The sequence below is a fragment of the Conger conger genome, chromosome 2 (assembly GCF_963514075.1).
Source record: "Conger conger chromosome 2, fConCon1.1, whole genome shotgun sequence".
In the NCBI taxonomy this organism is placed as follows: Eukaryota; Metazoa; Chordata; class Actinopteri; order Anguilliformes; family Congridae; genus Conger; species Conger conger.
The window spans coordinates 72677105-72695424 of NC_083761.1; the positions used below are offsets into that span (position 1 = coordinate 72677105).

Sequence of the window (18320 nt, forward strand, 5' to 3'; positions counted from 1 at the left end):
CAGGAGCATTTGGGGGTTGGGTGTCTTGCTCAGGGACACTTCGACACAGCCCGGGCGGGGGATCGAACCGGCAACCCTCCGACTGCCAGACGACTGCTCTTACTGCCTGAGCCATGTCGCCTCCACCTTTTTTATCTATACTTCAAACCAAAATGCATATAGGGAAAATGTGTCTTTTAAGCTCTTGCTGTGCAGTAAAGATGAGCGGCCTCATTTGGACAGTACTTCTGCTGCCACTCACAGACCCCCTGTGATAAGGATCTAGCAGCTCTGTAGGAGTCTTTCCATACTACCCACCGCTCCCTGAGGTCTGAGATTGACATAATTAACTAATTAAAATTCTCCTCAGCAAAGCCTAGAGAAAATTGAAAGATAATTCTGTCATGATGGGTACAGGTTAGCGATATGTAAGAAACACGTTCTCTTTTAAAAAGTAGGTGAGCGAATTGCAACACTGCTATAGCACGTAGCCAGTACGGTTTGCAAAGAATATTGAAACTTGAAGATTTTACATTAACCACTAGAGGGCACTGTGGACCTAAAATTAAACCATGAGGCGGCAAAGACTACTCCCAAATGTGCAATGAGCTTCATGCATTGAGCAGTTCAATGAGTTTCTTTTCATATCATGAGTCTCACATAGAGACCTCTCACACACCGTGGGAGAGGGTCATCTCAAGAGTTCACAAGCTAATCAGTCACCACATAAAGGAAAAGAGTGCAGAAAAACCACACTACTACCATCATCCGTTTCATTTGTTCTGTGAACGGAGGGCTCCCCCGGCAAAAAGAATAAAGATTTGAGAGAAAGATAACCCCAGTGTTGCCTGGAAGAGAAGAATTGAGTTTAGATGCCTAATTAGGCGTTTAAGGGGATAACTCGGGTCTGGATATGGGGGGTTATTATGGGCTGTAATTCAGGGCGTCGTCTCCAGGGCGACAGCAGGCGCCTTCTTCGGTTTGCGCGAGCCACGCAGTCGCCGGCGGGGGAATCAATTTCCGTCCTCGTCGAGTCTTATCTACGCCCCGGCCGATAAAACGTCCGCGGTACCTGCGAGTTAGCCGCTATCGGCAGCGAGAGGAGGAGGAGGAGGAGGATGAGGAGCGGGAGGCCGGACACAGACACGCTCGTATCTCCACAGGGCATCTCCACAGCACAGCACGCAGCTCCACACTGAGAGACAGCGATGGGACAGAGGTGGAGGGGCCATTAGTAATCTAGGCGCTACCGCTTTTTTTTCCATAAACCGCGTCCCCGCGCCGCTTTGACATCAGGTAACCTCAGAAGGGCACACTGACTACTGAACCTGAGTCAGAGCACCACGAGTAAAATAAACTGTGCTGCTCGCCAGATTTCAGTGCAGCTACTGCAGCTGTGAATTCCAACTGAGGCACGGAAAAATGTGCTTAGCTTCACCGAGCACCTTGACTCTGATACACAGGTAAAATGACAGCACCTAGTCCAGGTCTATGTACTCTCGAGATTATCCTCTATGGCTGCATTCAATATAAATCTATATAACAGTATAGCTCTCAAATTCTGGGCGAGGAGTTGCACCATGTGATGACGTAGTGACATCACGGAGCAATAACACCAGGGAGCTGTAGAAAGCGGTGCTTTGGAGCACACATTAACTCCTCCATAAATCCCCTTTACTCAGGAATAAAGATTTAATTTCACATGACGTCATAAAGTCGAAATAAAACCCTCTGGCACATTGGGTTTGAAATAGAGCAATGACCATGAGGTTAAAGAGCAGACCGTTAGCTTTCATTCGAAGGCATGTGCATCCATATTGCGTGATTCTTGCAGGACCTTTACACATAGTCCCCTCACACTGACTGCTCAGCTGTTTCTGGCTAACAGTGTGTCTTAGCTTTCTTGCACATGAACTAACAATGCAAAGAAAACTCCCCGGAAGCAAACAGGAACTGAAGACGGGTGCAGTGCAGTGCAGGGTCACTTCTGGCAGTCAACAAATGAAAATGATTTGCAACCAAGTATTAAATACGATGACTTTATTTCAGATTGTGAAATATTAATTTGTAAATATTATTTGTCCAATGATTATTGCTCTCCGAAAATGGGGGAACCATGTATTAAAACCCAGATCACAGATGGATACAAATAGCCTAAATTATAATTATAGCTGACAGTCTGCACTTTCTCCTCATACACATCATTTCACTTCAAATCCAATGTGCTGCAATACAGAGTCAAACCTTGTGCCTGTCCCTTAACTTAACCAATATTTAACTGCAAACTGTTACTACGAAGGCATAGCTACATGGTCTTCTGCAACACTAAACGCACGTTAACATGCCAGGAAAGCTCACTCAGAGCAGCAGCCTCAAATCTTTTTCTGTAAAATAACAAGGCAACAACAGGAAGCCCTTGGTTCCAGAACGTTTCCTGTTTGAGATGGTCAATAAACATCACCTTTGGCTGCCTGTGCTTGGGCCCCAGGAAGACCCCTTTCTCCATGTCAACCAACTGAATAAAGCATTTTACACTTCAGTCTTATAAAATATACGTTAAAGAACTATACACACCAACCCGTCTCTGGTCAGAGAACACAGGGGCACCGGCTCAATGGGAAATGTGTGAACAATATCCTGGGTTTTTAAAACTGAGGATATTGTTTCTCTTTCTCAGGGTATTACAGACTCAGCCCTCTCGCACAGCGCTCCAATCTTCTTAGTCATGCGACTGGGTGGGGTGAGTGGGGGCAGTCACAAGACTCTCCTGCCCCCTCAGTCTGAGGACAGAGACAGTGCAGTCTCCCAACAACAGCGTGGCCCCTGTGTGTACACTGGCGACTGCTTTTCCCCCCGGTGCCAGTTTGGAGGCACTCTCCTCTTCGGATAAAAGGAGTTTATCCAGTTAGGTAACAGGGTTGCTCGATGAGCTCGCCCAACACGCTGCTTTTACTCTAGAAGAACAGACTTAAACCCGAACACCCATTCAAGACCGGACCCGGCGCAAGGAGCTGCGCTTACGCGAAACGCAGTGATGCGTCCGATGAGGAACTGGTGCAGACGCGGGCAACGGCAGCCGCGGGTCTTTAGCATGGGTCGTTTGTGGGTACAGTAAGTAACCCTCCAGGAGGATAGGAATTTTCTACGGCCTTTGAGCTGTATGGCTGGAGAAACGGTTGCTCCGGAGCTCTGCAGCATCTGTTCTGCATAAGGGGGGGGGGGGGGGGTTCAGCGCTAGCTGGTTAGCATCGTGCCCCGGTTTGGAAGCCGGTCGGTCGCCAGAGAGTGAGACCAGCGACGGTTAAGAAACCGACACACAAACACAGACAGAGGGAAGGTCTTAAGGAGATTACCTTCGCTGACATTTGAAGTACAAGATACCAGGGGCGGACTCTTGCGCTGCGTTAAGCGTTCGGCCGCTCGCCCTTGCCTCCGAGGCGTTACAGGAACTCGGCGCCGCGCGACACGGCCCACCGCTCCATGCTAATCCCAGCAAAGCTACACAAACACTCACAATGCCGAGGGAGAGCTCCTCACACACTCCCCTGCCCCACGTTCGAGGCCGAGGGGAAAGCGTACCCTGAACTGAACCGCCAATGTCTCAAGTCACATGGTGACTGAAAGTCCTGTGAGGGGAGACTGAAGAAACATCTGACCGTATTTCCTAAGACACAGGCTAGCTCATTTCCCATTATAGGCCATTCTGTTACTGACTGCCCTTTGGCCAGAGAAGACCTGCTTCCTGCTACTTAATGTGGTCTGAGGGAGCGAGCTTTGCACTGGCTGATGGATTGGACAATATGGCAGCCTGTACCAACTTCCACGGTCCACAGGAGCCGCTACAGGGAGGAAAGTGGGGCATCTGAGCCCCCTGACTAAATTAAACGACCAGCCCTCAGACACAGCACTGATTCAAAGCAGAGACTGGAGACAGGGAGGGTGGGTGGTGTTAATTTGCAGTGCTAATAGCATACTTCTCATGGGGAATAATTCTCTCAGACTGAGTGTGTGTCAGTGTGCGCGTGTGCCTGTGTTTGTCTGGTATGCGTGTCTGTGTGTCTTTGTAAGGCATTTTGTGTGTGTCTGGTAACCTTGACCACTGCTGATTCACAACACGATTATACCATTCTTCAGCACAGCTGAGGGTAATAAAGCGAAACCTTCTCATCACACTCCAGATAAAACACTGAATCCTCACCTGACACAGAGGGCAAGAGGCTGCTATGCAGCAAAGCGTTTTTTAATTATTACGTTTCTGCAGGTCTGGCCTCCCATTTCTGTGCTAATGTTGAGTGTTAAATGAAATTCTGCATTACACACAATGGCATACCCGTACCTGCGCTTACTAGCTGAATTTAAACAGCAGCCAGTGAAACTTCTCTGAAAGGGAATGGACCTTATGACTGGACCTGAACTGCAGGAACACCTGACTGCCTGCCCAAACCTGCTGCACGGGGTCTTACCTTGGTGGTCCACAGACGGCTTGGATGCGTGCAGGATCTTGGGAATGGCCACACCCATGTCCAGCTCAGTCAGGGTCAGCTCATTCATAAAGTATGGCAGCTGCAACACATGTGATATGGCTAGTGACACTCATATAACACATGTGATATGGCTAGTGACACTCCTATAACAGTATGGCTAGTGACACTCATATAACACATGTGATATGGCTAGTGACACTCATATAACACATGTGATATGGCTAGTGACACTCATAACACATGTGATATGGCTAGTGACACACATATAACACATGTGATATGGCTAGTGACACATATAACACATGTGATATGGCTAGTGACACACGTATAACACATGTGATATGGCTAGTGACACATATAACACATGTGATATGGCTAGAATGTCACATAGCGACATTCGTATAACAGAAACGAGTCTTTGTGTTCAGGCAGGCTAAACCTACAGAGCAACAGAGAGTCAGCGGGGAGGAAGGGGGGTCGTTTTGGCTGAACCTCTTGTGAGCACAAAAGGGAAAGATAAAGCAATGGACTATCAAACTGTTCACATCAAATGAAAGGAAAACCCAGAAAACAAGCCACAAGGCTCAGCTTGTTTCCACAGGTCCCACAGCGAGCAGCACGACAGCTGTGACATTTAAGCACTCTGTTACTCCACAGCAACACGGTCCAACAGCACAGTCCACTGCAACTGCTGACCACGTCAGCCTGGCCTTTTCTTACATTTTCCCCAAAGGACCAAAGAGCTGCTCATAGAGTCTGATTCTCTGAGGCTCATGAAAAAGTCCATGTTAACAGGGAAAGAACACTGGGGCTCTGCACAGCTTGAGGCCAATAGGAAAATTGAAGCGGTTTTGCAGGTAATAATTATTTAAATGTCAAATCAAAGCTCCCCAATATGACAGCACATACACCCGGCACAGCCAGGCACTTCCGACACCCACCCTGATCTTGCTGAGCTTCATCTGGATCTTCTTAGACACCATGTCGGCCCAGTACTTCTCCCCCAAGAAGTCCCAGAAGATCCGGCCCACTAAAGCGTTGACCCAGGCCACGGACTCCTCCTCCACTCCTGGCACGCTAGGCAACTGACACGGTCGTAGGGTTGCACACACGGGATCAGACATACGTGGGGGGAAAAAAGAAAAAAATACAATGAGATCATTTACCATCTGGCCCTATAGCCTGTGACTGCTGGGGCTTCTACATGCCAAAGGTTGAGTATTTCAATAGGATGTTAGCTACCTGTTCTGCGGCCTCAATCTTTTAGCCTCTTGTTGTACTTACTAGTTTAATCAAGGACTGTTGTAGTTGTATTTCTATTCATATTTTATTAGCATTTTTTCCCCCTTTATCTAGCTACTGTAGTGCTGACCTTATCACTTACGGACTTGGCCTATTCACCATGTGTACTAGGCTTAATGCTCATGGCTGTACAACTGATTCTATGCGATTAATCTGCAAAATAAAATGTAATGTAATGGAATGACATGTCAGAAGGCTGCCCTCTCTCTTTATTTGACTGCAGCGCCCCCATCCCTCCCCGGCGGGGGCAGGGGTGACCCCCGGTACCTTTTTCCCGGCTCCGGGGCTGCTGGCGGGGCTGTGGACGGGGCTGTGGGCGGGGCTGGCGGGGTGGGGAGGCACGTATTTGGCCATGTAGACGCTGTAGTCCAGCAGCATCTTCTGCTTCACGCTGCCAGTGAGCTCCTTCTGCCGCGGCTGAGACATGGGCAGGGCCTCGTCCAGACTGCCCCGGCTGCTGCTACGACTGTGCGCGGGCAGGACCGCTGCGGGAGGGGAGAGCGCGCCCGTCACTCGAACTCACACCCCCTCACAACCAACTCACGCCCCCCGTACCGCCTCCCGTGTCCAAACCAGGCATCTCCGGTCCTGTGTCGGCTGATTTCGCTGCACCTCACAGAGTTTTGTGTGCGGAGAAAGATGTTTTGAACGCCTACAATAGTTTCTCAAAACCTGCCGGCAACAAGATGGCTGACGTAGGGGGGTGTTGGGGGGCTTGTGGTTGAAACCATTGGTTTCTAAGGTCTAAGGCCAAAAATGGCTCGAAAGGTTTGAAAGGAAACCGCAAAAACCACCAGACCTGGAGTTTCAGGTCCCTCGTCTACAGCGTTTGCTGAGGACCGCCATTTCACAAACATAAATACAATGGTTGGCGAAGAATGCCAAAAACTGCACACTGCAAGCCGGCAACAGACGTCAATACATTAAAGAGCACCAAGCAAACACGGAACAGCAGGCAAGGCAAAAACAGTTTGAGCGCTTCAGAGAGATTTCTACACTCGAGGCGAGGCTGCCGATGGCTGCTGCAAATTAGCAGAGGAGATCAAATATCACCTTACCGAGCACAGAGCGTTAATTCAGCAAAGGGCACAATCCTTATGCATGCTATTTATATGACATGCGCCTCTGATGAGCCTCGAGGAACGGAAAAACAAAGACGCTAATTTTATGTATATTTAGAGATTAGTGGCGGCGCTGCGCGAACTTACACCGCGCTGTCAGCCACTTAAAACATGCCAGCGCTCAGGATTCGAGAGCATCGTAGAGACTTTACACAACTGAAATAATACTGCGGCAGCGTGATTGAGACACAATTAGGGGCCCGGCACAATGAACAGCGTTCAAATCAACGGCTCTGCTCGAGGGCCCTACAGATAGGCCCTGCCACTGAGCGCCCACCTGCCCCCACACAAGAGCAGACCAGACGTGACAAAGATGAGGCTCTCCTCCGCGAGACGCGTGGCTATCGTAACGTAGCTGGAGGCTTTAGCGTGGCCCATTCTCTCTCTCTCTCTCTCTCGCGCAATCAAAGAAAAACAACCGCGTCATCTTTCCCTGAACGAACATGTCTCACTTTGGCCTCTCATACTTCATTGGGTCCCTGGATCAAGGGCTAATTATAATGTAAGAAACTGGTTCTCTAAAAGCCACACATGCACACTGTGTTTGGTTGTGAATATCCATGTGGATATTCGCATTATATATTTATTTAGACATGCTTTAATCGAAAGCAACTTCTATGTCCATTAAGGCGAGCAACACCGAACATATAACTATACATTCAATAGTCAGTATAACTACACACAGACAGATTGCACCATGAAACAGCAGAGAACCTTAATTGCCCTCTGTAATAACCTGCCTGTGATGCAAGCGTCTGCCCCTAGGGCATGTGTACTTTAAACCAGAAATAGGAGATAGAGTCCATCAAGGCATCTGTGACCATCATTACCGGATACTGCATGGCACTCACGCTGTTATCTTGAGGTATATCAGGTATGCTTTGACTTGCTTTGAACCCCCAAACCCCCCCATATAACTTTGGATGGTTCATTCACCCGGGGGCCCCCACCACCAGACACTTCCTGTTAGCCTGAGGACAGATGTGGCCCTGTCACTGGTGCCATCTGTACTTTCATGTCAGTGAAAAGCTTTCGGGCCCCAGCAAGTTGCTGGGGGAATGGTGTCATTACCTTTACATCTGAGTGCATTTCCTGGTGACCTACTTTCCCCTGGTACTATCATGAAGCACTGATCGCATCAGATCAGTGAGAACAGGCCCTAGTCCTGATCTCAGACCAGGTCTGACAAACATTCATCAACACAACAAGGGTGGCGTCTGTCACTAAATGTTCTGCGTCTGCTTCCCTGGAATGCCTTAATTAAGTCGATTTTTTTTTGCTTGACTTAAGCGATATGAATCTCAGACTAGAGAAAGGCCTGGCTTTCTGTGACTTCAAACCCCATGGCAGCAGGATTTCCACCCCTCCCCTGGATTAGGCCGAGAGGGATTTGTTTTTTGGGTAAGGGGGGTGGGGGGGGGGGAGACGGGCACGCACTCACCACTCATACTCCCAGGAAGGCTGGAGGGCCTTTTGGTCTCGGATTTGAGCCGAGACGCCACAAGCATCCTGCGGAACCACTCCTCCTTCTCCCGGCCCGTCCTGCCAAACAGGAAGAGGGTGTGGTCCCGGGGGGCGGACGCGCGAGCCCCGTCCTGCGCCACGGGGGGCCTCTTGGCCTCCTCGCTGCCCCCGGCCGCCTCCGGCCTCTCCGCTCCTCCAGGCTTCTCCTCGGCCACCTCGGGCCTGTCCGCCGCCTGGGCCTTGGACATGAAGTCCTCCTGCTTGCCCAGCTCGATGCAGATTGGGTACTTTTTGTTCCACACTCGCTTCCTCGCCAAGCTCTCAGGCACCAGGTATATCTAAACAAACGCAGAAACATTACACTGCATTATTGGCATTTGGCAGACGCCCTTATACAGTGCGATGTACAGTTGATTAGACTAAGCAGGAGACAATCCTCCCCTGGAGCAATGCAGGGTTAAGGGCCTTGCTCATGGGCCCCAACGGCTGTGTGGATCTTATTGTGGCTACACTGGGATTAGAACCACCGACCTTGCGTATCCCAGTCATTCACCTTAACCACTTAACAGGCCGCCCTCAACGCAACATGTTCTCTAAAGAAGCTTACGCACCTCACCAGATTACCACTTACACTGTGTCCGCAATTTCCCCAGAAGGATCTCGCTATGAATCTACACGGCTTTCAAATCCTCCAGTATGACCGACGTGACATTAATGTCTCTTTGAATGTCATTATTTTTTGTCAAAACGTATGATCAACGCAAATAGCACTTACAAATCAATGGTTCACAATGCACCGGGACTTATAAGCGACTTGTCCCGCTTAATATTATGGCGAAAAAACACCAGTTGTGGCACCATAGTGTGAACTGGGCAGTCGCATCCATCAAGTTCTCACCATACTGTAGGCACATCCGCTGGCTCTTGAATTTGCTTAAACACATTCACCAGGACAGTAAAAGAGAGACGGTGAAAACAGTACGTGTCTTGGAAAAAAACTGAGACTGCAGAGCAATAAAGGACTACACAGCACCCAGCACTGCCAAAACTGGTAAATCAACAACCGAATGAATAGAAATTAGACGTTCATTTCTTTTCCTATTAAACCATGTACAAGACACTAGAAATCCACCTGCAAACTAGATTTCACTTTCTGAAAACCTGCTATTCATCATATTTTTTATAATTTACTTATTTAGCTGATGCTTTAATCCAAAGCGATTTACAGTTAATTCGACTAAGCAGGGGACAATCCCCCTGGAGCAATGTGGGGTTAAGGGCCGAGCTCAAGGGCCCAACGGCTGTGCTGATCTTACACCAGGGCTTGAACCACCAACCTTCCAGGTCCCAGCCATGTACCTTAGCCACTAAGCTACAGGCCCAACAGACACTCAGTGATCACTTTATTAGGTAGACCTGTACACCAGCTTGTGGATGTAAATAGTTAATCAGCCAATAATGTGGCAGCAACTAAATGCATAAAACAAGCAGACATGGTCAAGAGGTTCAACTGTTGTTCAGACCACATGTCAGAATTGGGAAGAAATTTAATCTAAGTGACTTTGACCGCAAAATGATTGTTGGTGCCAGACAGGGTGGTTTGAGTATCTCAGAAACTGGGATTTTCATGCACAACAGTCTCTTGAGTTTGCAGAGTATGGTGTGAAAAACAAAAAACATTCAGTGGGCAGCAGTTCTGCAGGCAAAAACGCATTGTTAATGAGGTCAGAGGAGAATGGCCAGACTGGTCGAAGCTGACAGGACGGTGGCAATAACGGAAATAACCAGGCATTAAAACAGTGGTAGGCAGAAGAGCATCTCTGAACACACAATGCATCAAACCTCAAAGTGGATAGGCTACAGAAGCAGAAGACTTAATAAGTCTAAAAAAATAAGTCTGATGAATACCTAATAAAGTGCTCACTGAGTGTACATCATAAACCAGACATGGTAAGAAAATGAAATATAATCAGGGTCTGATTCAGAGCGATGGCCTACACGCTCCAGGCCCACCTTGCTGTCGGTCAGGTCGTAGATCTTCTGGCTGATGTAGGTGACGTCCGGTTTGGGCTCGTTGAAGGTGGCCCGTCGGGCGATGTTGCGGCTGGGCTTGGACAGGCGCAGAGTGGACCCGTCCAGACGCACAAAGACCGAGTGAGTCAGCGTGGCGTGGTACGTTTCCGGGTCGTAGTTCAGGATCTCGTTCATCCAGCCCTGGTGAAGGCCACAGAGGGGCGACATTAAGTTCAGACTAACAGAAACACTGCATTTCGGCAACTGGGATCTGCGAGGAAGCCAAGATAATACAATAATGTGCAAACTATGTTGTCAGGCACAATAACTAATGTGATAGTTATAAAAATGTAAATCCATTTCAGAGTGGGATGTGTGACTGAGATGCTGTTTTGGGAAATTGTGGCTGTAACAAACTGATATGTGAGCCACTCGCATTCATATTCCTACGTCTGTCTACAGAGCTGTAGCAACAAATGTTCCTCATCAGTTAATCTTAACAGAAAAAACTGGGGTTTTCTGTAGCATTGGCCTGTACACATCTTGCCCTGCTTATGTTCTGGTCCATGGAGTCCCAGTGAAAGCTGGTACTGCCGCTGTTGAGACAAACCCTGGTGTTCTGCCAGCTACACGTCCCTCTGCTACATCAAAGCGCCTGTTCACGTGGCATTCTGTGTAGCTCCATCCCGAACGCCCAGCTGCCCTGTTGGATCCCTATCGGTCCAGCTGGATATGTTGATGTAGCGATTCTCAAAGTCATTCTCTTTTCTAACAAATGTCCCCATTACTTTCTATTCAAGACATTCGCGAACACCCTTTATTTGCGAAAACGGAGACAGGCCTATTTTATGTGCCATTTCCAGCCGTCGGTAAGTCTTAATGGTTTTCAGTGATGTATTATTCCCTCTGCAAAGTCCCACCTGGGTGTGATGGATGACTGAATGTAGATTGCACACAAACTGTATTAACACAAAGAATTACCCCAGTCTGGGGAGGAAATGTCAGGGTAATTCTCTGTCCAGTGCTCCTGTATACTAAATGACTACTGCAACTCAAAATGACCAATGAGCTGGGCAGGCACAAGAATAATGGCATTCGCAGCGAATTTCACTGCAACGGCCAGAACAAAGCTCCTTTCATATGTCATTCAAGCACGATCTACAGCTTCCGGGGCCGGGAAGGGGGGGGACCGGGGCGTGGCTATCGAAGGTCGCTGATCTCAACTTCGAGCCAAGAGCTCATCTCCAATCCAACCTACCCTCAGGGCAGTTAGTGGTCTGCCTCCCCCAGCAAGGGCTTTACCACATTCCAACGGATATCAGAATGAAAAATCCCTGCTTGAACAGTTAACCTGTGGTCACACACAGGACAGTTTCCTCTTCTGGATCTGCTTTACTGTAGGTCACTGATAAGTGTTTAGCAAAAAATCACCCAAATATCAAAAGTTGAATGTAATAGTTCTTATACTGTGTCTCTGGCTCATACAAAACGCTTTCCAGAGCACGAGACTCTGAACTGCCCCCAAGGACCACAAAGCTTCACCCGCAACAGCTGCAAATTCCTCCAAAGACAGCAGAAGGGTGAATGTTTTACTCCCTCCACAGGCCAGTGGGCTGGGCGGCCACACCTCAGAAAATCCACCCCTGACCTGTGACACCCTTACAAACTACCACTTACAAACCAATCCTTCAGTAACTCAGACAGTCACCACACTCCTGACTCCTGCTCTTAGAATTCTAGGGTGTACAGCACACTTGTACCTGCCTATGCACTTTGCTGTACGTCGCTCTGGATAAGAGTGTCGGCTAAATGCCTGTAAAGTCATGTATATATGTAACCGACTCCTTCTGGAGGTGCCGAGCATACAGCTTTGGGTCCAGGAGGCAGACCTACATATGGATAAGGGGGGAGCCAGGAGGAACAGCACAGGGGCAGGTCAGGCAATACGTGGGAGGCAGAATGTACAGTACAGAGTGCTACAGCTGTCTGGTGGGAACAGACTGTTCTTTAACTGGCAAATATTTGGGTGTCTCTCTAAAAAGCTTGTATTCTCCTCTGGTATTTACCCTTCCGGGCAGAATGCGGCGTAAATGACAGGTAAACCAACAGGGCCCAACAAGCACCTCACCTTCACACGTCCACCGGCTTTGAGTTTGGGCCGTAGATCCAAACACTGCCAATATGACGAGCGCAAAATTTACAAGCCCACTATCCTACGACATAAAATCAACACGGAGAGCAGTCGGGGCTTGTAATGGGAAAATGTGTGTACACTTTGTACAGCTGCAGCTACAGTCCCCGCTTTAAAAAGAGAGGGCCGTAAATCCAGCCCTGGCCGTCCAGACAAACTGCAGGCAACAGACCCAGCATCCCCGTCATGCCACTCAACTCCTCACAAGGGCAGCCACGGTGAGGGTGACTGTGTAACTGCAGGTAATTATGCCGAACCAGCGTTACGGTCGTGTGGTTACATAATATCGTGTGGTTACATAATATCCAAATATTCATTCCCTTCCTATTTTCTGCTCGGCACCAACAGACTGATAGACGCGTGCGCGTATCTGGTTTACCTCTGGGGGCTATAAGCGCTGACACGTATCGTGAATCGTAGAGGGCTCTGGCTGTGTACAGTACACTCCGAGAGAGACGGAGATTGATGCAAGTGTCTTTATTACTTGGTACGATAAGAGGCCTCTTTTCCCCGAAAACAGAATTCACTCCTCCCTCCAAGCCAAATGTAAAAAAATAAATAAATAAATAAAATCTATTACAACAAAGCCGTTTGTTGTCCGCAGCTTTCCAACGAAACAGGAACGAAAGGACAGTAAACGCCCCCCTGCTGCGGCATCTGCCAAGAACTGACATGAACGTCAGGAGGCCGGGTGAGGAGTACACTGTTCCCTCGCTGGGCTGAACCGCGGCTCGGTGAGCAGCCTGTTCCACTCTACAGACGGCTCCACGCCTGCCTCTTTCTATCCGTCTGTCTATCCGTCATCCTGGTCAGGGTCGCGGGAGGTTCTGGAGCCTTTTGCCACCACACGTTGGGCGAGAGAAACGAGTACACGCTGGACCGGGTGCCCGCTTTCTCAACATACACTACATCCAGGTTTCCATGTGTGTACATGAGCTGGCTATTTCCAGCATAATCACCAAGACAACAAAAACTAAAAAAAAAACAGATGCCACTTGCCCCAGTTCCCCTTCATCATGGCTGTGAGAGACCCGGGAAGCCATTCCATTGCACCCCCTCCCCCCACCCTTTTTTTTCAGCCCTCCGAGGAGGGGGAACGAGCAAATTAGTCCGTCACATAGACGACGGCGATCAGTAAGTCGCATAGGTGCCACTTGTCTGTGCAGCCTAAGAACAGATGAAACCTTCTAAAGCTACTCCCTGTGATGCAACACCTGGCATCAGTTTATTTACTCCATAAGGGAGTACGCTACTTGGGGACTTAGGGCTCTGGGCTGATATTTCCCCTTTCGCTTCCGTTCCGTGCTCTCTAAAGCGTCTTCTGTGAGAGGCGCTATACAAATAAGACTGAATTGAATTGAAAACGTGATTCTTTTAGTAGTGTTGCGAGCGCATCTCTGCCGGAGTGAGCAGCACAGAGAGCTCACAGTGGGGCTTTAAATAGCCGGCTCACTAATCATAGGGCTGTCAGACCGCATGATGATGGGAGCTTTGGTGCTTTTCTCCAAGGTGAATTAAATCTGGCCCTGAAACCAGAGACCGAGTCTAACTCCAATCCTAATTCTGACCCGGGCAGCCCTGCCTTTTAAGCTTCGGTTTTAGTTTTGAAGACGGCATCTGCCCCTTTTCGCATTCCAACGGGCACATGCTGTATATACATCAGACGAAATGGTTTCACCCTCAACGTGGGTCACATGGTAAAACCCTGATCTGATCTCATGCTTTGTTCGACACCACAGTCAATGTTTCAGTCCTGCCCTTGGTCTTGAAGCGCCTGATCTGGGTTTTTAGAATGCAACCACCAGCGCCTTGGTCTTGGGTTTCAGATAAAGAGGTTCAGACAGCGTCGGTAACTGAATATGGGGAAGTGAACACAGGCAGCAGGCCAAGGGCACTGCAGAGCCAAAGCCTGACAGACTTACAGGAATTTCAGTGCAGGAATATGGCTTTGTGATTATAACTGACATAACTCCACACAGCCTTCTGATTCGTATCATGACATCACCAACTACACACAGGCATACAGCCTTGTGATTATAACTGACATCAGCAACTACACACAGGTACACGGCCTTCTATAACTATGACATCACCAACGACAGGGAAGAGACATTAGGACGGCATTTGCTGACCGATGAAAGTTTCTCATGGCGATGACGAGTGGTTGCAAAAAGCAGGATATTTTGGTTGTGGGTGCGTGACAAATGATCCTTTAGTGCCCGCATCTCAAAAAGGCCCGTCAGAGAGCTTCCTCAATTTCCCACAGTCACGCTGGATATATGCACTCTTACTTCCTCGCAAAAAAGAAGAGGTTTTTCTGCAATAGGGCAGACTGGCATTGATCTGCTTAGGTAATGCTTATATTCAGTGACTGTTCCCTGTGGGTCAGCACTACTGGACTGAGAGGACCCCTAGGTCCAAATACACGTTGGAGTCTATACTGGATGGTTAAGCTGAATTAAAACCTCCATAAAAGGGGTAACACCGAATCTATACTTTGAAATACACAGGCACAAACCAGCAACATTTGAATCCTAGAAAGTGTGCATTATATGAATAAACTAGAGATGTACAATTTTATTCAATCAATAAATAAGAGATGTATGTATAATCTGCTGCACTCTCTTGGTCTCTGACTGAGACCTGTATTAGACTGCTCTTTGGTCTGGAAAGTGCAGGCAGATATTGTTTCCTGTACCCTGAGCAGATTTGAGCGAAAGGTAATGTGATAGTGATTTATCTACTCAGCATTAGAGACCTCATAGAGCTGGCTAGGGTTATCATCTGCTGATGAACAGGACCCCTCTCCCTCCCCCGCTTCAGGCCTAAAGGCAGAACTTAAGCAGAGCTTCCGAACCCCAGGCGTAAAGGAATATAACCCAAATTACATTACTGCCATTTGGTAGACGCTCTTATCCAGAGTGACGTACAGTTGATTAGACTAAGCAGGAGACAATCCCCCCTGGAGCAATGCAGGGTTAAGGGCCTTGCTCAAGGGCCCAACGGCTGTGCGGATCATATTGTGGGTACACCAGGGATCTAACCCCCCCACCCCTAGAGGCCTGTGTGGGACAGCAGGGCGAACGCACCCACCTTAAACATGCCCGGCTCCTTGATGTCCAAATGGGCCACGTTCCACAGCTCGTACCTGCGCCTGCTCAGCCTGGAGCGCCTGGGGGCGGCCAGCCACACCACCCCGATGGCCAGCATGAACCCCATGGCCACCCCCAGCAGCACCCCGCCCAGGTAGGTGGGCAGGGGCAGGACCAGGTACCCGTACACCAGCATGGTCAGGGCGAACAGGGTCTTGTGCGGGACGCTGGACTCCTCGTCCTCCTCCTCCTCGTCCTCCTCCGTCTCGTCCTCGCTCCCGGCCTCCGTGCTCCCGCTGGGGGGGAAGCTGGCCCCGCCGCCCCCCGCCGCGTCCTGCCCCCTGGTCCCCTCCGTCTCCGTGTCGGTGCAGATCTCGAAGTCCTCGCTGTACAGCTCGCAGAACTCCTCGTCCTCCTGCCGGGCCAGCGCCGACATGGAGCAGGTCTCCAGAGCCAAAGCGGGGTGCCAGGGGCTCCGGGGCTCGACCGGGGCCGGGGCGGGGACCGGGGCGGGGAGGGGGGACCACTCGGGGCCGTCGGGGGCGCTGCCCAGCAGGCTCTCCCCGTCCGAGTCGCACTCCTCCTCCTGGATGCTGTAGTTGTTGTTGCTCTCCAGGCCGTTGAGGGCGGCCAGGCTGGAGAGCTCCGAGGCGCTGGAGGACAGGGCCTTGGGCCGGTAGCCGCCCGCACCAAGGCCGCTCTCCTCCCCCATGATCTTGCTGAGCAGCTGCAGGGGCTCGTAGATGACCTCCGACAGCCGCCGCTTGGTGTCCTCGATCCGCGCCTCCACCTCCGACACCTTGAAGAAGGAGCGGTTGTCCGGGGAGGTGAGCGGGGAGGAGGGCGCGGTCTTGGAGTCCCCGGCCACAGTGACGCGGGGCTGGGTGAACTGCTTGAACAGCTGCAGGTTGAGGCGCGAGTCGGACAGCCGGGAGGGCGCGGGGTCCGGTGTGTCGGTGGACAGCGACTTCACCAGAGTCTTCATCAGGTGCCGGTGGCGCACGGAGGGGGGCACGGACACACCTTCCCGAGGCTCCACGTCCGTGGACAGGGACTTCACCAGGGTCAGGAAGGGCTTATCGCTGGAGGGCAGGGCCACGGACTTCGAGGGAGAGGAGCTGGAGGAGACGGAGGATGGGGCAGCGGGAGGGGCCTGGGCCTTCTGACCCGAAGGCCAGGATGAGCTGGCTGGGGCGGAGCTGCTGGCACTGTACAGAGAGGATGACAGGATGGACAGGGCAGGGCTGGGGGTGGTGTGACCCATATGCTGGGAGCCCGAAATGGCGGGTAGGGTGGTGGAGGACACCGGGAGCACCGCCACGTCAGACGAGGGCGCGGCCCCCGCGGGGTCCAGCCCGCCTCCCTCGAACAGGAGGTCCTCGCTGGCTTCCAGAGCCGTTACAATACTTTGGTCGTCGTAGTCCTGCGTGGCGGCAGAGGACGTGGAGATGGCCGCTCCGTACAGCTCCTCTTCCTCCTCCTCTTCCTCCTTCCCGAGGGCGGAGAAGTGGATGGTGATGGTCTCCCGGGACAGCGAGCGCTGGACCTGCAGCTTGGGCGCGGTGGGCGGCCGCGGGGGCGTGGGACCTGATCTCTCTGCATGGCCGCCGCGCTGACTGGTCATTGCAGTGCTCCAGGTAGCCTACAGCCTGCAGGAGGATACACAGAGACAGGGCGGTTAGTCTACCATCACCCCAAACACCACCATCACCCTCAAACACCACCATCACCCCAAACACCACCATAACCCTCAAACACCACCAGTCACTCTCAAAGACCACCATGACCCTCAAACACCACCATAACCCCAAACACCACCATAACCCCAAACACCACCATAACCCTCAAACACCACCATCACCCTCAAACACCACCATCACCCGCAAACACCAGCCACTCCCAAACACCACCATCACCCTCAAACACCACCATAACCCCAAACACCACCATCACCCTCAAACACCACCGTCACCCGCAAACACCACCATCACCCGCAAACACCAGTCACCCTCAAACATCACCATAACCCTCAAACACCAATCACTCTCAAACACCACCATCACCCTCAAACACCAGTCACTCTCAAACACCACCATAAGCCCAAACACCACCATGACCCTCAAACACCAGTCACTCTCAAACACCACCATGACCCTCAAAAACCACCATCACCCCCAAAAACCCCCTGTCAACACCCCAGGAAAAAAACACAATCTCTCCCTGGGCAATGAGGGATATTTTGCCTTTTCTTTCCGACATCAAAGCAATATATAAATTATTTGGTTGCAAAAGGCTTTCCCATTGGCGGCCTAACCTTAGAAAACAAACCGTCTTTCCTCAAATACAGCCATGTTAATCGCAGATAATGATCAACTGCCTAAGCCACCAAAACAAAAACCCATACCTGCCATTTGTGGTTCTTTGTTCCCAATTTTTATAGTCCCGAGATTCATACATCACGGAGGGCTCATTAAATGCAAGCTGAAGAGGCTGGCATGCTAAGCCTCCTTTCCTGGAGGTGAACAGGTTTTCTAGCAGGATACTGTGAATCACGACTGAGATTTCCCAGAAATTAGGCAATCTCTGGGCTGCCTGGTCTCCTTGGTAGACCCACAGAGACAGACAAACAGGGATAGCCACCCTCTCACATAGCCAAATACAGACACTGCTGCTG

The 18320-nt window shown here is 50.4% G+C and overlaps 1 protein-coding gene across 4 annotated transcripts in view; it reads right to left on the reverse strand.

Annotated features, from left to right (window-relative positions):
* The window catches only part of LOC133121530 (testis-expressed protein 2-like), a 49439-nt gene that overhangs the window by 9087 nt on the left and 22032 nt on the right, over nt 1–18320 (reverse strand). For all 4 annotated transcript variants that reach the window (XR_009708006.1, XM_061230761.1, XM_061230759.1 and 1 more), the window contains 6 exons: nt 15648–17295; nt 10364–10564; nt 8328–8688; nt 6033–6250; nt 5405–5548; nt 4443–4542 (listed from right to left, as the gene is read on the reverse strand). Coding sequence is in view for 3 of the 4 variants with exons in the window: in XM_061230761.1 (XP_061086745.1) it covers nt 4443–4542; nt 5405–5548; nt 6033–6250; nt 8328–8688; nt 10364–10564; nt 15648–17270 (2647 nt within the window). In the remaining variant the exon portion in view is untranslated. The remainder of the gene's footprint in view (nt 1–4442; nt 4543–5404; nt 5549–6032; nt 6251–8327; nt 8689–10363; nt 10565–15647; nt 17296–18320) is intronic.